The sequence below is a fragment of the Oncorhynchus masou genome, chromosome 12 (genome assembly GCF_036934945.1).
Source record: "Oncorhynchus masou masou isolate Uvic2021 chromosome 12, UVic_Omas_1.1, whole genome shotgun sequence".
Classification (NCBI taxonomy): Eukaryota; Metazoa; Chordata; class Actinopteri; order Salmoniformes; family Salmonidae; genus Oncorhynchus; species Oncorhynchus masou.
In genome coordinates this window covers 53,762,135-53,783,904 of record NC_088223.1, presented here as the reverse complement: position 1 = coordinate 53,783,904, position 21,770 = coordinate 53,762,135, and the positions used below count along the sequence as shown (strand labels likewise).

Sequence of the window (21,770 nt, the reverse complement as noted above, 5' to 3'; positions counted from 1 at the left end):
ACCCTTGCTAGGAGACTCAAAATTTAACTCAGGTACACCCCTTGACTTATTCCACATTGAAAATTGATAAAATATATTTTTTCTCACCCATCTACACACAATGCCCCATAATGACAGTGAAAACATGTTTTTAGATTTTTTTTTCAAATTTATTGACAATGAAATACAGAAATATCTAATTAAATAAGTATTCACACTGAGTCAATACTTTGTAGAAGCACCTTTGGCAGTGATCACAGCTGTGAGTCTGGGTATGTATCTAAAAGCGTTCCACACCTGTAATGTGCAACAATTGCCCATTATTATTTTCAAAATTCTTCAAACTCTTGTCAAATTGGTTATTGATCATTGCCAGACAACTATTTTCAGGTCTTGCCATAGATTTTAAAATAGATTTAAGCCAAAACTGTAACTCAGCCACTCAGGAATGTTCACCGTTTTCTTACTAAGCAACTCCAGTGTAGATTTGGCTTTGTGTTTTAGGTTATTATCCTGCTGAAAGGTGAATTGAAATATGAAGAGTGGTACTCAGTGATGTGTTGTATTGGATTTGCCCCAAACGTAACACAATCTACATGTGGAAAAGTCTGAGAGACTTACCCAGAAAGAATCACAGCTGTAATCACTGACAAAGATGCTTCTACAAAGTATTGACTCAGGGGTGTTAATACTTAGATATTTCTGTATTCAGAAACATTTCTAAAAACATGTTTTTTTACTTATGAGGTATTGTGTGTAGAATGTAATCCATTTTGAATTCAGGCTGTACCACAACCAAAAGTAGAATAAATCAAGGGGGTATGACGACTTTCTGAAGGCACAATCCATATAATTGCTTATTAGAACTAATTTAAGAGGATCTCTGTGTTTATATCTGACGCATAAACTTTGCTGAGCAGGACAGGAAACAGTTTATAACATGACTGGGAAACAGGACAGCAGCAGACAAACAAATCATGACAGAAGACGTACGAGATCAATGAAATGTGATGGTGTGTGTTAATTTATTACAAAACACAAAGCACCTACAATATTTTAATCTACCCCTTGTTTACTTCAGTGTAGCATTTGTCTTTTCTTCATAGTAATAATGCACCTGTAATTTAATCATTTTGTTTAGACAGTCACATCAAAATAACCATTGTAGCTTACTGAAAAACAGTACATACACACAGACATTCACAGCCATTTGACTTAAACCCACACAAAAGATCAAATGAGTATCAACAAATATCAGCAAATTGAGTAAAAAATAGAATTTAATCTTTTAAATACAGTATTTTTAAAAATACAAATATTGATTTGAACTTTTCCATGTTATAAGCTTTAGTACTACTATTAAATGTTATTTTTATTACTGTTTATGTTGAATTTACATTGTGACTATACAAGGAAATGTGAAACAGAGTTTTGGTAATTTCTTGTATTGCTCATTTTACAACAACCACCAATGATTTTACATCCTCTAAATTGTGATACTCTAAATGCCCCCCGAACCGTACCTATATATGACAGACAACGTGACATTACATAATGCGTATCCTTCTGAAAACACTACCTTTGTATTATTATATTAGTTATTATTGACACAAACATTTATATATATATTTTACAACTTTCTTAAACTGGACCCAGGCATCCATGTTTGTTTACACATTTTCAAAAATTCCAAGTCGCCTTTGAGAAACAAAATGACAAAATAATGATTGAACAAAGAACAAATCAGACTGCAAGATATAGAACAGAGTTGAGCCAATTGGCACCTAATGCTACTGTTCAATTGAAAAAAAAAAAAACACGATTAAAATAGTCACAAATCAAAATGTCAAATGCAAACATCCACATCCATGAAGAACAGAAATTAATGGGTACATTATAAACCTAGAACATTTGTTTGGGAGAGTGAACAGACTGCAGAATCTCTGACAGATAATGTAGGTGGGATACTTAAGAGGGGAGTATGTCAATTCAGTAATGGTGTAACAATTCCTAAAGGACATGGTTTTCTTCACAGATTCAAAGCATTGTCAGAAAAAAAATCATACTAAAATCCATTTGAAAAACATAAGTCACAACATTCTCAATGGATTGCTTTATTTCAGTACCAAACCAGAGGCCAAGTGTAACAATTTAAATGCGAGATAGTCTTAAAATCCAAGAAAGAAAAAACTACGTTGGAAAATCCAGATACTCAAGCATGAATTTCAATTAACAGTGGCAACCAGTCTAATCTATTCCATCATTCATGTCAGGGACCGTCTCCTACATTTACAGGCTTCAGCTCTCATTGGCATGTTCAAACGTTTTCTTTAACAGTGAAAACACACATTCATAACGATTTTCAGTTATTTCTAGTAATACGTCTATTCCACGTTGGTTCAATGTAGTTTCATTGAAATGACGTGGAAGCCACATTGATTCAACCAGTGTGTGCTCAGTGGGTTTGAAAAGGATTAAAACTATGGTATCGGTCAGACTGGGCTGGAGCTGAATGTGTTGAAATTCAATGCCCCATTTGGGCACCAATATGCTTGCAGTTCAAAGATCATACACAGTACGAGGACCTCCAGGTCAAAACAACAGAGGTCCCTTTCTTCAGTCTTTGAGCGGCTGCAAGAGCAGCAGCAATCTGTTTCTCTGGCACAACAATGAAAATATAACCGTTTAAATTCCTAATTTGAGTCCCAAGTCAATTTGATCATAATCATAATGGCCAATTTAGTTCATCAAACTAACGGTTTTAAGCAGCACATTCCAACTGAATCAGATGGGTTGGAGAGGACTAGCGAAGAGATCTGGAGAACCAATTATTCCAAAAAGTAGAACTGTCGCCCCCCCCCCTTCCCCCCCGATTTTGCTGCACCTTCATTGCTTCAATGTGGTGCCAACACTGCAGTAAACCTTCCCTTCTGTCTCGCACACAACTACTTGAGCAGTATTCATTTTTTTGTGTACCTATTGAGTCTACTTACAGTATAAATAAAATCTAACAACTTCCAAGTAAAGAGACACGTCAACATTTTGTTGACAATCATAATACTCTTCTATTCTTAGACTAATAATCAATTGCACAGCCTTTTATAAAGCAGTTTTTCCACACCCACCTGGCCACCTAAGCCTATATGTATAGCCAGTCATTGCCATACGAGTCACAACTATTATTTTTCTTGCAATTAATTGTATGTAAAGTATTGCTTAAAAACACATTGCAAGTAATTCATATGAATGCATTGTAAGACTGTGTATGTAGAGAAACCTACAAATACTCTTATGGGTGCATGTCGGTCTGACTCCATACTGCAGTCATTGTCAATGGCTATTTCTTTGTCTGGTATTTTAGTATGGCTTTTGTGTGGAGGGAGGTAATTGCATCGTTCGCAATAAAGTCTTAGCCACAAGGTTACAGTCTGGTCTTAGAAATCTCACTGCAGTCCTTCAGTAGTTTATCATCTAAAGGTTAGGGATAGTGGGCATCTAATATGATTCTGTCATTCAGATTGATTGGATGTAGTTTATTCCCATATTTGAACTGACCGAGTCTTGGAGTCTTTCAACAAAGTTTGGCGGTCATGTATTAAGGAGTTATATTCCACCATCAACCTCCACAGAGGGCATCTAATACATGTACATGGGTTCTCTGTTTTTAAACACACTTGAATCTCTGAAGAGGTCGATGATAAAAAAACAAAAACAATCCAGAGACAATCTCCACATTCTTCATTATCAAAATCGAATAAACATTTCTCCAATCACACCAGCCAGTCATTCATTCTTTGCAGATTCCCTGTCTCTCATGCCCTTGCATCCTCTTTCCTTGGCTTTCCTCTCTTCTCTCTAGGGCGAGTCCATCATGGCTTCCAGCATCTCTAGGAAGAGTTTGTGCATGGGCACGCCGCCTCGGGTCTTGATGCTGTAGAAGGTGGTGAGGGCTCGACCAGCCGTCTGGCGGAGAAGGGGGAGGGTGAGGAGGAGACGCCCCGCCCGCTGGGGGTCCTCGGGGCGTCGCTGGCACTCTAGCTCCAACAGGGTCTGGTGAAGGAGGTCCCTCAGCTTCTGCACCGCCTCTATGTCCTCTATGTACACAGAGTCTGGCAGGGGAGAGGGGGAGCATGGTCAGCGTGTATTTCTAAAAGCTTCCTTTTGTCTTTTGGACAGAGGGTTTTGTAAGATTGTGTATGGCAGTAAACGTAGGTGATTAAGTAATAGGACGCAATGGTCCCTAACGTGACAAAAATAAAAGAAATAGTGCCTTTGTACGCTAACCGTGACCATGGGGTGAATTTGCTGTTTACAGTAATTGTCTGTCAGTCCCTCAGGGCTGGAGTTATGCACTTCAACAATCTCCTCAGAGAATGGGACTGAGACAAATATTTACTAATCTGTCTGCGCTGATTTTTTTGGGGTGTATTTTCTCTGAAATAAACTGTTTGGACCAATCTGCTAAATGAAACTGAAGTAGAGTAGTGCTTCCAATAACGAATGTTAGTAACTTATTGTGCATATGGAGGGTTCGATATTTCAGTCTCACCTACTGCTTTCATCACATTTTCATGTTATGTCACTCCACATAATGCTGATTGGATGGATATTCTATGATTATACTTTGTATAGCTAGTTTACCTGAGTTGGTGAGTGCAATGGCTTTGAGCATGACAAACTCCTCCCGGTCCAGCTGCAGGGAGCGGAAGCGTCGAGCCAGCTGGCTGACGGCTGCGTTGAGCTCTGTCAGTCCAGCCACGCGAGACATCTCCTCGTCAAGGACAAAGTCCTCAGCGAACACTACCTCGTCCTCACAGCCCAGGGAGCGGAAGGCCACACCCAGCACCAGCACCTCTAGCCACACCGACTGTAGCACCGACATCTGGTCTGCCAGGGATAGCGACAGGAAGCCTGCAAGGGTGGACACATGAAGGGGAGGGAGGGTTAGGGTTAGAGCAGACTGACTGCTCAATCACTAGGCAGACAGCTGATACAAAGAGACAGTATTCTAGTCCCTGAATAAGACATTGTGAACCACTGCAGGGCTACTGATAAGTGCTGAGGGCTAGTTCCAACCAACATATTTCACCGTAGACCCAGACTACATTCCTACACTCCTCCATTCTCTTCCCATGCCAATCTCCCTCCCCCACCCACCCTTCTTCCCTACCCCCCTTACCGGGGATGTGTTTGGCCCAGCCGATGATGACGACCAGTTCGCGGTCTGCGAGGTCACAGAGGGTGGTGAGTGTGCGCTGAGCCGTATCAGGCTGCAAGGGGTCAGGCATTGCAAACAATTTCTCTGGCTCTGCCACCAGGAGGTGGGACACAATGATGCTGGAGGATCCTAGGTCACACACACACAGAAAGCAAGCATTATGGCACAACAGCTGTTACATTTACCATAAAACAAAAGATATTATGTTAATATAATGGTTTTGTTGGGAAATGAGGGCTCTTTAGAAAACTTGCCTGCACAGTTGTGTTCTTTCTTTTTCTTTTTACCCCTTTTTCTCCCCAATTTTGTGACATCCAATTCATAGTTACAGTCTTGACTCATTGCTGCAACTCCCGTACAGACTCGGGAGAGGCGAAGGTCAATAACTGTGCATCCTCCGAAACAGAACCCAACCAAGACACACTGCTTCTTGACACAATGCCCACTTAACAAGGAAGCCAGCCACACCAATGTGTCAGAGGAAACACCATACACCTGGCAACCGTGTCAGCGTGCACTACACCCGGCCCAACATAGGAGTGACTAGTGTGTGATGGGTCAAGGACATCCCTGCTGGCCAAACCCTCCCCTAACCCGGACGATGCTGGGCCAATTGTGCGCCACCCCGTGGGTCTCCCGGTCACAGACGGCTGCAACAGAGCTTTGACTTGAACCCAGAATCTCTAGTGCCACTCTGGAGGCCCACAGTTGTGTTCTTTCAAGACAGAACCTGATATGGTCTTCTCAGTCCCTTCCTTACCTTTCTCCCCTTCCTTCCTAAGCGGTAAAGCGGCACTCTGATAGGTCGCGCTCTCCACCTCTGGACGTCTTTTATACTTCTGCCTCCCTCCTCTGACTCGGTCCAGACGGACTCCTGCGACACACAACACCGCGACAATGAAGAGAGCGTGATAAAGAGAGTAGGGGAGAGGGAAAAAGAGACAACGAAGTTCCCTTTGCTTGGAGAAGTATGGAGATAAAGAGGCAGATCTTAATCAAATAACTACTTGTCACAAGGCATCAAACAGTGCCTCCAGACCAGACCAGACCAGACCAGACCAGACCAGACCGGTCCAATAGTTAAGGGCGATGGATCATATGCTCACCCTCTTTCAGCATGCCCACTTTGAGGCACTTGGTGAAGCGGCATGCCTGGCAAGCCTTTCTGCGCCTCTTGGTGATCTCACATTCGTTTGACGCCGGACAGCTATATTCAATGTTACCTTAGGTAAGGCAAGTTGGTGGAAAGAAGGACGGAGAGATGAGAAGGAAGAAAAAAACAGCGATATGAGACTTTTGTCAAAGCAATCAAGGTCTACCCCATTTCAATTCTCATACTGTCACACACTCAACTTGACCCCCACGAGCATCCTTACCCTGGATGGTTCTCTTGAAGAAGGCCTTGCAGGCTTCACACGAGGCTACACCGTAGTGGTAGCCAGAGGCTACGTCTCCACACACTAAACACAGTCTCTTAGGTAGCGTGCTCAGGGCATACTTGCACCGCCCTCCTCCGCTACCTGTGGATCCCTCCTCTGCCCCATCCCCACCCTCCTCCTTGAAGTGGCAGCGCAGGGCTGGGGTGTACAGATGGGGTGAGTAGCGCCCAACCCCGTCTCTTCTATTTCCACCTCCACCACTCTGGGAGGAGTCTGAGGAGGCTCCTCCTGGGCTGGCCCGGCCCCCACCACCTCCCTCTGGACTGCTGGGCTCTGCCTTGATGTACAGGTCTGACCGACGCTCCCTGGAAGACATGGTCACTGCAGATGGAGGGAGAGTGATGGGAGGGGGAGGGAGGGAAAAAAAGTGAGACAGAGGTATTAGACTGTCACACACCCACTTCTAATGTGCCACCCTTTCATTACATTTTAGTATCAATAGACCCATCCAGACAACCAGGACAATCATCAATCCTGGCAGGTAGCCTAGTGGTTAGAGCATTGGGCCAGTAACCGTAAAGGTTGCTAGATTGAATCCCCGAGCTGACAAGGTCATAATCTGTTGTTCTGCCCCTGAACGAGGCAGTTAACCCACTGTTCCTAGGCCGTCATTGTAAATAAGAATTTGTTCTTAACTGACTTGCCTAGTTAAATAAAAAAACATTAAGATAATCAAAACTGGCGCTGAATTATATCACTAGCTTGACAACTGACAAGTCACGACGAACACTCCTTTGGGTCGACTGTCAAGCCTTCAACGGAGAACTGCATAGACTGAACATGATGTTTGCACACCCTATGCGTGTCCTTTTCCCTTATTAAACACATAAACAAAAAATGTAGGCCTACTGGAGCTTGCAGTGTGTGTGCCTATTGCCTAATAAATATACCGCACAGCAACAACAAGTAGCCTACAAGAAAAATGGCTGCTGCAAACCAGCAAAGAATAATCTGACATAATGGGATATTTTGAAGAGACAGAGAATGGGGAGTGAAGGGCGAGTGAGAGAGTGTGTTTGTGCGTGCGTGTGGAAATACTGTATGTTTGTGCTAAAGTGAGTTCTAAAATGCTACGGGCTGTGAGAGAGACCATAATCCCAGCTCCAACCTACTCTGCCCTCTCCAGATTAGGGTAATTAATCCACAGCAGAAGAGCAGGGGTCATTTTAATCCATAGAGACGTGAAGGAGAAGCTCGTCGGATGTTGATCTCTTCTCCCTTAATGAAACCCACATAAGGAATTCCCAGTAAGGAGATGGACAACACTATCCATTATGTCCCACCAGAACCTACAGACAGCACCAGAGTGCTGTGTTCTATTGAATGCTGACACTTTTGCAAGGGCGATTGTACAATTCACTTAATCATCTGAACACTTTCAAAATGCAATGTAAAAATGTAACTTCGAATACAGAGATTCTGGGATTATGACAGCACACAGACAGGGATTGTGTAAAACAGGGAATTTCTGTCTGAACTCTAGACTGTAGGCCACTGGGTTTACCCCGACTCCTCCTTTCCTTTCCACAACTCAGCAGGTGGTGAAATGTGGAACATAGTACTTATTTTGGTCCAGTGGCCCAATGCTTCTCAAATGCTGTACACTCTGGCCTGTAATCTTTACGCCTTTACATAACATGTCCACCTTACTACAGTGTAAAGATTGTACGGCTGTTGTAGCTCCCACATTTGGCATGGATGACTATTTTTTGTAGCAATTCCCCATCATCTGTGAAGATATTCAATAATTAACATTGTCTGATAATGATGATCCCTAGCCACAGATACAAATACTTTCCAGTCTTCACAAATTAACATGTCTTAAACTTTAAGCGCCAAAACAGTAATGTAAATGACCTGACAAATGCAGGGAGGTCTTCACCCCCCCCTAGTTAGCTAGATAGCAAGCTAAAGGTGTTAGCAGCAATGCCTTTGCTAGCTATTTGAATGCACTTGAAGCCGGGCAAAGCCATTCGTGAGATTGTGAAGGAGGCTGGTTGAGCAGATAAAGAAAAGAGTGAGGACAGTAAGAAAATGAATGCCACCGAGCAGGTAAAGGAAAGAGTGAGGACAATAAGAAAATGAATACCACCGAGCAGGTAAAGGAAAGAGTGAGGATAATAAGAAAATGAATGCCACATCCCTATTATGATGCTAGAATTTACGAGGAATGTGGCTATACAATTAGCTAACGTTACAGCTAGGTATCACAGTTAGCAGTGTTAACAAGTGAAGTTCCATGTGTGGCGTTTGTACATCCTCAAAACAACTAGCTTTTCGGGCAAATATGAACTCTTAAAAGATCTGTATGGATGTTCAGGTATTTAGCTGAATGGAAAACGTACATTTAGTTAACAGCTAGGTAGCTAAAGTTAGTTAATCACAACTTTAAGGGCTAAAGAAAATAACCAGGCAGTAGAGCTAGCTAGCATACCATTCGTATGTGTTGGCTTTCCTCATCAGGTGAAATCAACTTACTTCTAGCTAAGCTAGCTAGTTAGTTACCAAACTGACGAGCCCAACTCCCTCAAGGTACCTTGAGTTCCCCAAGTATCTGGTTGCCCTCGGCGATATTACCACGGGCGTTTGTGTTGACAGGATACACAACGTAGGTAACGCGCTATAACGCTTCTAAAAACGTGTCGATTGGAGAGATGGGAGGTCTGGTGCATGATAGGAAGTAGCTACTAATATTTCAATGCCAGAGAAGGGTGACACAGTACTGGGGTAGTGGCCACTACAGTTCGCTGCATATGACAAAAGGCGGGGGGGGGAATAAAAACACTATACCTTCTGATCTGTGAAATGATTCAACTCCTCAAACTTTTATGAGGTTGATCCACAGGCTGAGAGGCCAACACTTTATCTTAGTGCTTAAAATCAATCAGTTTGATCATATCTTCAAAATAGTTTCAGCATACAACTTCACAACAGCAATATTTAGATCACTGGCTATTTTACATCCATAATTATTGGTGGTTCAGATTTGATTAAAGGCCATAGAAAAAGCAATTACCTGTGTGCTGTGCTGCAGGAAAGCCTTATTGGTCTCTTCTGCTGGTAACCCCACTCACTCTCTATTGGTTTAGAATTGTGGCTATGGTCTGGGTAGAACAGTCCAATTATTAGGAAACCTAAGAAGGCAGACAAAACATTTACTGATTTCTCCTCACGCCATGTCTTATTATGTTCATGTTCAAAATCCATGTGTCCTGAAGAGTATAACTCCAACACTATATAAATGGTTGCTTTATCCAACATAAGCCTGAAGATGCAAGCATTCATCCTTGTCATAGAGAGGTCAATCGTATTTTAAGCACTCTGTCTAGGTGTTTCCAACTTATTAGGGTATGGAAATGTATAGCCAAGAAAGTGTGTGTGTGTGTGTTGGAGAAAGAGAATTACAGAGATTTGTGAAAAGCTTTGTAAAACTACTTAAGCTACTCCTAATCTCTAAACCAGTAAGGTATCTGCTAAATGACTTAAATGTAAATGTAAATGTATAACTGAGTGACTGTATCATACACTGTGTCCTGTTCTCTTCATCAACACCATTTGGTTTAAATTGCTAGACAGAAGTCGAAACCATTGCTTTGACTTTCTCACAGGCACAATTTAGCTCATTGCAGTAGCCTTTTCTCATTACCATACAAGCACTCAAGCACATGTTTCTGCACACTACACCCAACCACCCCTCCCCCTTACTCTCACCCTCTGACACATTCCAAAGGTCAAAGTCACAGGAAAGCTTGAAGGACAGATAGAGTAACTGCAATTCTGCCTCTCTCTCTCACACACACACACACACACACACACACACACACACACACACACACACACACACACACACACACACACACACACACACACACACACACACACACACACACACACACACACACACACACACAAAGGCTTAAGTTGGGTGATAATTCACAAAGTTTTGAGAGAAGGGGGGGGGAATCAAATATTGGAAGAAATGTTAGGGGATAAAATGGGTATATTACTATATATATTTCTGGGTAAAATAATAATGATAAAATATCTCTGATTTACATGTATAAGTATAACATTTTCATATTTGAGGTAAAAAAACAACTTGTCTTTGGAATATGACACAGTGCCATAACTACTGTTCACACGCATCACAATAGTTTAATCTAAAGTGAAGCTTTAAAACTGTCCAGTTTACCCGACAGACAAATAACAAGTCTAAAACAGTTACTAGATAGTGTCATCTGTTTACTAACTCAAGTTCTGCATGATTATAGCTCATCTAGTGCATTATAAAAAGGTTTAAAAGGCTTTTAATGACCATTGTGAGCTCTGAGCACAGTAAACCTATCTTGACAGTTGACACTTCAAACAATGCCAACAGCATCATCAAAATACCCTTCTGTCTCTACTTCCTTTGTCTGGTATTAGTTTTTTAGTTAACTATATACAGTACCAGTCAAAGGTTTGGACACACCTACTCATTCAAGGGTTTTTCTTTATTTTTAACATTTTCTAAATTGTAGAATAATAGTGAAGACATCAGAACTATGAAATAACACATATGGAATCATGTAGTAACCAAAAAAGTGTTAAACAAATCAAAATACATTTTATATTCTTCAAAGTAGCCACCTTTTGCCTTCATGACAGCTTTGCACACTCTTGGCATTATCTCAACCAGCAACACACTGAATGCTTTTTCAACAGACTTGAAGGAGTTCCCATATATACTGAGCACTTGTTGGCTGCTTGTCCTTCACTCTGAGGACCAACTCATCCCAAACCATCTCAATTGGGTTGTCAGGTGATTGTGGAGGCCAGGTCATCTGATGCAGCACTCCATCACTCTCCTTCTTGGTCAAATAGCCTTTACACAGGCTGGAGGTGTGTTTTGGGTCCTTGTCCTGTTGAAAAACAAATGATAGTCCCACTTAATGCAAACCAGATGGGATGGCGTATCGCTGCAGAATGCTGTGGTAGCCATGCTGATTAAGTGCACCTTGAATTCTAAATAAATCACTGACAGTGTCACCAGCAAAGTACCCCACACCACCATCACACCTCCTCTTCCATGCTTCACAGTGGGAACCACACATGTGGAGATCATCCGTTCACCTATTCTGCGTCTCACAAAGACACGGCAGATGGAACCAAAAATTCCACATTTGGACTCGTCAGACCAAAGGACAGATTTCCACCGGTCTAATGTCCATTGCTCGTGTTTCTTGGCCCAAGCAAGTCTCTTACTCTTATTGGTGTCCTTTAGTAGTGGTTTCTTTGCAGCAATTCAACCATGAAGGCCTGTTGCGATTTGTGTCTGTTACTTGAACTCTGTGAAGCATTTATTTGCGCTGCAATTTCGGAGGCTGGTAACTCCAATGAATTTGTCCTCTGCTGCAGAGGTAACTCTGGGTCTTCCTTTCCTGTGGCGGTCCTCATCAGAGCCAGTTTCATCATAGCGTTTGATGGTTTTTGCGACTGCACTTAAAGAAACATTCAAAATTCTTGAACTTTTCCGGGTTGACTGACCTTCATGTCGTAAAGTAGTGATGGATTTTCGTTTCTCTTTGCTTATTTGAGCACTTCTTGACATAATATGGAGTTGGTCTTTTACAAAATAGGGCTATATTCTGTATACCACCCCTATCTTTTCAAAACACAGCAGATTGGCTCAAACGCAGTAAGAAGGAAAGAAATTCCACAGATTAACTTTTAACAAGGCACACCTGTTCATTGAAATGCATTCCAGGTGACTACCTCATGAAGCTGGTAGAGAGAATGCCATGAGTGTGCAAAGGTGTCATCAAGGCAAAGGGTGGCTACTTTGAAGAATCTGGTCTGATGAGTCCAAATATTAGATTTTTGGTTCCATCTGCTGTGTCTTTGTGAAACGCAGAGTAGGTAAACAGATGATCTCCACGTGTGTGTTTCCCACTGTGAAGCATGGAGGAGGAGGTGTGATGGTGTGGAGGCGCTTTGCTGGTGACACTGTCAATGATTTATTTAGAATTCAAGGCCCACTTAATCAGCATGGCTACCACAGAATTCTGCAGCGATACGCCATCCCATCTGGCTTGTGCTTAGTGGGACTATCATTTGTTTTTCAACAGGACAATGACCCAAAACACACCTCCAGGCTGTGTACAAGGAGAGTGATACAAGGAGAGTGATGGTGCTGCATCAGATGACCTGGCCTCCACAATCACCCGACCTCAAACCAATTGAGATGGTTTGGGATGAGTTGGACCTCAGAGTGAAGGAAAAGCAGCCAACAAGTGCTCAGTATATGTGGGAACTCCTTCAAGTCTGTTGGAAAAGCATTCCATGCAAAGCTGCTTGAGAGAATGCCAAGAGTGTGCAATGCTGTCATGAAGGCAAAGAGGGGCTACTTTGAAGAATATAAAATATAAAATGTATTTTTGATTTGTTTAACACTTTTTTGGTTACCACATGATTCCATTTGTGTTATTTCATCGTTTTGATGTCATCACTATTATTCTACAACGTAGAAAATAGTACAAATAAAGAAAAAACCTTGAATGAGTAGGTGTGTCCATACTGTTGACTGGAACTGTATGTAAATGTTCCTTATCTCAGAGTAAGAACTATTACAGCACAACTGTTCTGTGTAAGTGAGGACTGAGGAGTATGACATATCTAAAGTTCATGAAAGCTTTGCATGCGCCACACTGTGGAGACTGTTGAGGACAGCAGACTGGTGAGGACAGCAGACTGGTGAAAGGTTCATTGCAAAATGGGATTATTGCTTCTTTTTTATTTATTTTACCTTTATTTAACCAGGCAAGTCAGTTAAGAACAAATTCTTATTTTCAATGACAGCCTAGGAACAGTGGGTTAACTGCCTGTTCAGGGGCAGAACAACAGATTTTTACCTTGTCAGCTCGGGGGTTTGAACTTGCAACCTTCCGGTTACTCGTCCAATGCTCTAACAACTAGGCTACCCTGCCGCCCCAATCTCTGTTAACTCAGAACTAAAGTCATGTGTAATTGGTCAGATGCTCGATTAAGTTCTGGGTCCATACGTGTAAAGATAAGAAATAGAACGAGGATTCGGAACCGGAACGAAGAGCTCCACCCTCTCTCTTTGTAAGTCACAGACAAGTCTGTGGGCCAATTGTTCCCTCCCCTTCCAAAATTCGAAAGATGCTATCACCTGCGAAATCATGAGTGTCAAAAGCACCGGAACTTGTGCTGCTTGTTATCTCAATCTCACGCATACAGTTGTATTCTGAAAGATCTATGATACCATTTACAGTGGAGCAAAAAAGTATTTAGTCAGCCACCAATTGTGCAAGTTCTCACACTTAAAAAGATGAGAGAGGCCTGTAATTTTCATCATAGGTACACTTCAACTATGACAGACAAAATGAGACAAAAAATCACATTGTAGGATTTTTTTCTGAATTTATTTGCAAATTATGGTGAAAAATAAGTATTTGGTCAATAACAAAAGTTTATCTCAAAACTTTGTTATATACCCTTTGTTGGCAATGACAGAGGTCAAATGTTTTCTGTAAGTCTTCACAAGGTTTTCACACACTGTTGCTGGTATTTTGTTTATTTCCTAATAAATGGAAGACAATTGCTCCCACAGTTGTTTCTGGTGTCCTTTGACAGCTCTTTGGTCTTGGCCAAAATGGAATTTGGAGTGTGACTGTTTGAGGTTGTGGACAGGTGTCTTTTATACTGATAACAAGTTCAAACAGGTGCCATTAATACAGGTAACGAGTGGAGGACAGAGGAGCCTCTTAAAGAAGAAGTTACAGGTCTGTGAGAGCCAGAAATCTTGCTTGTTTGTAGGTGACCAAATACTTATTTTCCACCATAATTTGAAAATAAATTCATTAAAAATCCTACAATGTGATTTTCTGGAATTCTTTTCTACTTTTGTTTGTCATAGTTGAAGTGTACCTATGATGACAATTACAGGCCTCTCTCATCTTTTTAAGAGGGAGAACTTGCACAATTGGTGGCTGACTAAATACTTTTTTGCCCCACTGTATGTTTACATAGTCTGTACATTATGGATTCTTACAGGCCCATTGCAGTCAAAAATATGATTTTCCAATGTTTTAGATATACATTGCATTCAGAAAGTATTCAGACCCCTTCACTTTTTCCACTTTGTTATGTTACAGCTGTATTCTAAAATGGATTAAATTGTTTGTTTTTTCCTCATCAATCTACACATAATACCCCATAATGACAAAGCAAAAACTGAAATATCACATTTCCGTAAGTATTCAGACCCTTTATTTTGTTGAAGCACATTTGGCAGCGATTACAGCCTCAAGCCTTCTTGGGAATGACACTATAAGCTTGGCACACCTGTATTTGGGGAGTTTCTCCCATTCTTCTCTGCAGATCCTCTCAAGCTCTGTCAGGTTGGATGGGGAGCGTCGCTGCACAGCTATTTTCAGGTCTCCAGAGATGTTAGATCAGATTCAAGTCCGGGCTTTGGCTGGGCAACTCAGGGACACTCTGAGACTTGTCCCAAAGCCACTCCTGCGTTGTCTTGGCTGTGTGCTTAGGATTGTTGTCCTGTTGGAAGGTGAACCTTCGCCCCAGTCAGGTCCTGAGTGCTCTGGAGCAGGTTTTCATTTTGCTCCGTTCATCTTTCCCTCGATTCTGACTAGTCTCCCAGTCCCTGCCACCATGCTTCACCGTTTGGATTTTTAAATTTTTAAAATGTAGCCTTTATTTAACTAGGCAAGTCAGTTTAGTACAAATTCTTATTTACAATGACGGTCTACACCGGCCAAACCCAGACGACGCTGGGACGATTGTGCACCGCCCAATGGTGCTAGGTTTCCTCCAGATGTGACACTTGGCATTGAGGCCAAATAGTTCAATCTTGATTTTATCAGACCAGAGAATATTGTTTCTCATGGTCTGAGAGTCCTTTACGTGCCTTTTGGCAAACTCCAAGCAGGCTGGTATGTGTCTTTTACTGAGGAGTGGGTTTCGTCTGGCCACTCTACCATAAAGGCCTGATTGGTGGAGTGCTGCAGAGATGGTTGGCCTTCTGGAAGGTTTTCTCCTCTACAGAGGAACTCTGGAGCTCTGTCAGAGGGACCATCGGGTTCTTGGTTACCTCCCTGACCAAGACCCTTCTCCCCAGATTGCTCAGTTTGGCCGGGCAGCCAGCTTTAGGAAGAGTCTTGGTGGTTCCAAACTTCTTCCATTTAAGAATGATGGAGGCCACTGTGTTCTTGGGGACCTTCAATCCTGAAGACATTTTTTGGTACCCTTCCCCAGATCTGTACCTCGACACAATCCTGTCTCGAATGCTACAGACAATTCCTTCGACCTCATGACTTGACTCTGACATACACTGTCAACTGGGGAACCTTATATACTGTAGGTGTGTCTATATACAGTTGAAGTTGGAAGTTTACATACAGTTGTGGACATATTTTTGAGAATGACACAAATATGAATTTTCACAAAATCTGCTGCCTCAGTTTGTATGATGGAAATTTGCATATACTCCAGAATGTTATGAAGAGTGATCAGATTAATTGCAAAGTCCTTCTTTCCCATGCAAATGAATGGAATCCCCAAAAAACATTTCCACTGCATTTCAGCCCTGCCACAAAAGGACCAGCTGACATCATGTCAGTGATTCTCTCGTTAACACAGGTGTGAGTGTTGACGAGGAAAAGGCTGGAGATCACTCTGTCATGCTGATTGAGTTCGAATAACAGACTGGATGCTTCTAAAGGAGGGTGGTGCTTAGAATCATTGTTCTTCCTCTGTCAACCATGGTTACCTGCAAGGAAACACATGCCGTCATCATTGCTTTGCATAAAAAGGGCTTCACAGGCAAGGATATTGCTGCCAGTAAGATTGCACCTAAATCAACCATTTATCGGATCATAAAGAACTTCAAGGAGAGCAGTTCAATTGTTGTGAAGAAAGCTTCAGGACGCCCAAGAAAGGACTGTCTCCTAAAGTTGATTCAGCTGCGGGATCGGGTCACCACCAGTACAGAGCTTGCTCAGGAATGGCAGCAGGCAGGTGTGAGTGCATCTGCACGTACAGTGAGGCGAAGACTTTTGGAGGATGGCCTGGTGTCAAGAAGGGCAGCAAAGAAGCCACTCACAATTTTGCCTAAGAACACAGCCATGAATAAAGAATGGTACCAACACATCATCTGAGAGCAACTTCTCCCAACCATCCAGGAACAGTTTGGTGACGAACAATGCCTTTTCCAGCATGATGGAGCACCTTGCCATAAGGTAAAAGTGATAACTAAGTGGCTCGGGAACAAAACATCGATATTTTGGGTCCATGGCCAGGAAACTCCCCAGACCTTAATCCCATTGAGAACTTGAGGTCAATCCTCAAGAAGCGGGTGGACAAACAAAAACATCTGTCATCAGCCAAGACATCAGTCAGGAAGTTAAAGCTTGGTCGCAAATGGGTCTTCCAAATGGACAATGATCCCAAGCATACTTCCAATGTTGTGGTAAAATGGCTTAAGGACAACAAAGTCAAGGTATTGGAGTGGCCATCACAAAGCCCTGACCTCAATCCCATAGACATTTTGTGGATAGAACTGAAAGGTGTGTGCAAGCAAGGAGACCTACAAACCTGACTCAGTTACACCAGCTCTGTCAGGAGGAATGGGCCAAAATTCACCCAACTTATTGTGGGAAGCTTGTGGAGGCTATCCGAAATGTTTGACCCAAGTTAAACAATTTAAAGTCAATGCTATCAAATACTATTTGAGTGTATGTAAACTTCTGACCCACTGGGAATGTGATGACAGAAATAAAAGCTGAAATAAATCATTCCCTCTTTTATTATTCTGACATTTCACATTCTTAAAATAAAGTGGTGATCCTAACTGACCTAAGACAGGGAATTTTTACTAGAATTAAATGTCAGGAATTTTGAAAAACTGAGGTTAAATGTATTTGGCCAAGGTGTATGTAAACTTCCGACATCGACATCGTCATGTCCAATCAATTGAATTTACAAATGTTGGACTCCAATCAAGTTATATAAACATCTCAAGGATGATCAGTGGAAATAGTATGTACGTGAGCTAAATTTCAAGTCTCATTGGAAAGGGTTTGAATACTTATGTAAACTTGATTGAAATTTTGTATTTATTTAAAAATTTGCTAACATTTTGAAAAACATGTGTTCGCTTTGTCATTATGGGGTGTTGTGTGTAGATTGATGAGGCATTTTTTATTTAATCCATTTTAGAATAAGGCTGTAACGTAACATGTGGAAAAGGGATGGGGTCTGAATATTTTCCGACTGCACTATATTTCCACAATAGGAGGTTGGAATAATAGTGTGAAATTGTGAAAATTATAATGTCCTTTAGTGTGAGAGCTGTTTTAAAAGACCACCTGAAATTTCAGCCTGTTTTGGTGGAAGGGAGTTTTGGCCTTCCACGGTGACGTCACCATGAGATAAATGAGTTAATAGACCAATAAGAAAGAGTTCCAAACCTCTGCCAATAACAGCTCGTTTTCAATTTCCACCTCCCCACTCAAAACAATTCCCAGACAGTCCAAGCAAAATTCTTGTTAGAGTAATTGCTCTTTGCTAAGAATATTTTTGTTTGAACTTTAAATGGTAAAAACAAAGAAAACAATCACAGTAAGGTACTTCATTGTTACCCAGAAATTATTTGACATTGAGATAAAAACGGCTGCATCAGACCTTTAAGTTTCAAGTCACATGCACAAGTACAGTGAAATACCTTTCTTGCAAGCTCTAAACCCAACAATGCAATAATCAATAACAATGTAATACTAAAAATAACAAGATATAAAAAGAAGAATAAGAATAAGATGATAAAGTAAGTAAGCATACTATCTATATACAGGGTCAGTTCCAGTACCATGTTTACAATGTGTAGGCATACTGGATCAGGAATCTCAATCAGGTCCTGGAGGGCCATCATTTGCATAGGTCATTGCCTTGGGAGACTATTCCAGGGGTGTCAGTTGTGTACAATGATGTATATAAACCCTGGATTGCGGATGCTATGCATTGGGCAATAAGAGGCTTTTATGCCACCGGTCGGCCATATTGGCACTCCCCAGAAGAATCAGTCCTCCATAGGAATGAGTGGAATTCTACAGTATTGAAATAGAAAAATGTTTTTGTCAAAATTACAAGTTTTTAAAGTATTTTGTTGTAAGTGAGGACAGTAACATAACTTTCCCAAAAGTATACATTAAGGAAAATGCTTCTATATGTTTTATGTTTAGCTCACACAATATACTTTAAAGTATGAATTTAGGTCGAATAACCGTGGCAAAAAAAAGGGGGGGAGGCGCGTTGGCTTCAAAACAGTGCCCCCTGTCAGTCATCTAGTGTGTGTATATATATATATATATATATATATATATATATATATATATATATATATATATATAATATATTTATATATATATATTTATATATATATATATATAAAGCCTAGCTCAAGACCAAAAATGTAAAAGTAGGCTTTGCCATACCCAAGGTTTAGCTGGACTGACGCCATTGCATATTCAATTGCATTCTGAACACCGATTAAATGTAGGTTACTAACTCAACAGCAGTTGAGAAACTGGACTGTATGTGTGGTGAACATGACTGTGTAAAGCATCAGACTGTTCAAATGATGGTTGTCACTCAGTATGCCATCAAAGACCATTGGTCAGGACTAGCCTTTACCTGGAGAAAATAATTTTATGCGTTAGGCAAAGATCAGAAACCAGAAGTAGTTCATTGCAATCCAAAAACCATATCCACTATCGCTAAAGTAAAGTTACTTTATACATTTGTTTGGTTCCATTTCATACCAATCTGGTTGGATTGATACATGCTGTAGATTCATGGGAATCTGTAGATGACCAAATTGTGCTGAAGACTGACAGTACAGGTAGGCTATATACAATAGGTTATAGAGGGGGTGGATCTTGCTCAATGGATCAGTCACGAAGTCCTAGAGACACAACACACATGCCAAAACATTCGGTAGTTTATTATTACAGCAACGCACGGTTACCATTATCGTTCTCACGCAAAGTTAATCAGCTGCGGAATAGAGGAACCGTGCGCGCCAAAGTAATACAGTAAACTATATGTGCACAGATTTACAATGTTGACCATTATGAAATACTTACTTGTATTTATGAGAACATCGCTGGAAAGAGTTCTCAACCCAGGCAGTACCGTAGCTACGGAAGCCACAGATAACTCCACTACAATGATGTATGTCGTCCGGTTTAGCCACAGTTAAGATCACGGTGTTTTCGACATTGCCACAAGAGTGGATGCAGATCGTGAACCCCCCCCAAAATAAAAAAATATATATATATCCTATAACATTTATGTAGGCCTATATTTAAATAGCAGGATCTCAGAGGCGACGAGTCGTCGTAGCGCAAAATGTTTCCAAAATTATTGCTTGAAAATAAAAACAATGTATCTAGGGCCACAGCGTTGAAAGAATGATTGCAGGTGATACAATTGGTTAACCCGATTTGGTAGACTATTTAATCCATAGGCTATTCTCTTATCCAGCCTAGTCCCGCATATTGTTGTTACTTTCTGTAGCCTACTGTGTGTTCTATATTATTTTCGCTGCTACAATTGAGGCTCTAGTTACGTATATCCCTTATCCATTCTCCTCCCTCTCTCCATTTGCGTCTGCTGTGTCTCCGTAATCCGTTACATCCGTGCACGCCCTCCAATCCAGCCTCCTTCTATTAGCGTAATCGGCGTCGCAATAATGAAAAATCCGAGGTCTACGGTAGTCTAATGTAGCGTCTGTCTGACTCGCTGGTGTAGTTTTTTTTTTTAAATACGACCCATGTATTAAAACATAAATGTTGTGATCATAACCCAGGCCATATAGGTCCTATACTATTTAGATCATTCTCACTACCAACATGAGAAAGCACAGTAAAATTACCTGGTTTATTCTTGTATCTAATATTGAACGATATACTGTATCTAGGCTCCAATGCAAACCAGTAATATGCCATAATTTGTTTAATTAACAGGTTTCAGGGATTTCAATAGAAATGTAAATGTGTAGCCCACATTTGAAATGTTAAATAGTTGGATCGATATAATGCTTAGAACTACCCCGTAGTTGGGCCAACAAACTTCCATAAAGGCGACTCTTTGGATTGCCTATGCAGTTTGATCATTTGTAGGTCTACTTCAATTCTGAGGTGGCTATTTGATTATGCAATCCGCATTTACTTAGGCTACACAATGTAAATGATGCACTCTTCCCAGTCCTGTCATACCTGAGTTCCTAATTAATAAATAGGCTTCAAGTGGTTTATTATAAGCCAATTTACAAAATTCATTAGGCCGACATTCGTACTTTTTTGTAATGCAGTGGAATTCATGTTCCCCTATGGATAACACCACACCATAGTAAATCACACAGCGTTTAGGATGGCATGGAAAATGTTTGCAGCCACGTTTAGTCAACTCGGTCTTGTGACATTTACCCGGCTCACTCCGCTACAGGCCCCACTCGTCAACTGCTACACCGAGTTTTTGGATCGAGGCGAAGGAAGTGGGGGTCAGTGGATGACTAGAAGGAGATGAGAAGAGCTAGAACCGGAGTCTCGAATCCGCTTGGTAACATGACCATAACCTGGCATCGAGAGAGGAAGGGAGAGGGGTGCGCGTTCTCCCTGGGCTCTTGCAATGGTTTCACCAAAAAGTACGGACAACCACTGTCTCGGAAAATTCCTTTTAAAACACAGATCAGTTGAAAACTGGAAATATTGAGTATTATTTGTTAAAATAGCTTATCACGAGGAACACCTTATGTGGTAGTCTCCTATCATAACACATAGGCCTATTTGACATTAAATATGCTTTAATCAAACCCATCAATCATAAAATAATTACGTTATAATAACGTACATCCACGTGTTAGAAGCACTACGGTAGCATATATGGTATGTTTAGACGAGATGTTGTTAACCTATAGACACTGCAGAAAGATTTAGGATGATGGCAACAGTGTTCCCATGTCATTGAAAAAACCACTGACCTTGGATTCAAGGTCATACATGGACTCCTCATGTGCTACATTGGAAAAGGGCTGCATGATGTTTTAGTCAACCTCG

The 21,770-nt window shown here is 41.3% G+C and overlaps 1 protein-coding gene across 6 annotated transcripts; it reads right to left on the bottom strand.

Annotated features, from left to right (window-relative positions):
- Positions 1-1,241: 1,241 nt before the first annotated feature.
- Positions 1,242-20,330, bottom strand: LOC135550410 (steroid hormone receptor ERR1-like). 6 transcript variants are annotated; one of them, XM_064981191.1, is made up of 8 exons: positions 19,797-20,330; positions 9,653-9,770; positions 6,574-6,957; positions 6,304-6,420; positions 5,958-6,071; positions 5,159-5,326; positions 4,621-4,890; positions 1,242-4,088 (listed from the first exon to the last, which is right to left on the bottom strand). In XM_064981191.1, the coding sequence occupies exons 3-8, from the start codon at positions 6,950-6,952 to the stop codon at positions 3,835-3,837; spliced, it is 1,302 nt and encodes a 433-aa protein (XP_064837263.1). In that variant the 5' UTR covers positions 6,953-6,957; positions 9,653-9,770; positions 19,797-20,330; the 3' UTR covers positions 1,242-3,834. The 6 variants fall into 6 exon arrangements, with proteins under 6 accessions (XP_064837263.1, XP_064837259.1, XP_064837258.1 ...); XM_064981187.1 differs by lacking the exons at positions 9,653-9,770; positions 19,797-20,330 and adding exons at positions 7,749-7,854; positions 9,173-9,375; XM_064981186.1 differs by lacking the exon at positions 9,653-9,770.
- Positions 20,331-21,770: the final 1,440 nt, after the last annotated feature.

Coding starts and splice junctions, on each gene's coding strand:
- LOC135550410 (XM_064981186.1), bottom strand. Junction 6,072..6,303: donor AGTGGGCATGCTGAAAGAGG/GTGAGCATATGA, acceptor TGTGTGTCGCAG/GAGTCCGTCTGGACCGAGTC. Junction 4,891..5,158: donor CTGGGCCAAACACATCCCCG/GTAAGGGGGGTA, acceptor CCACCCTTGCAG/GCTTCCTGTCGCTATCCCTG.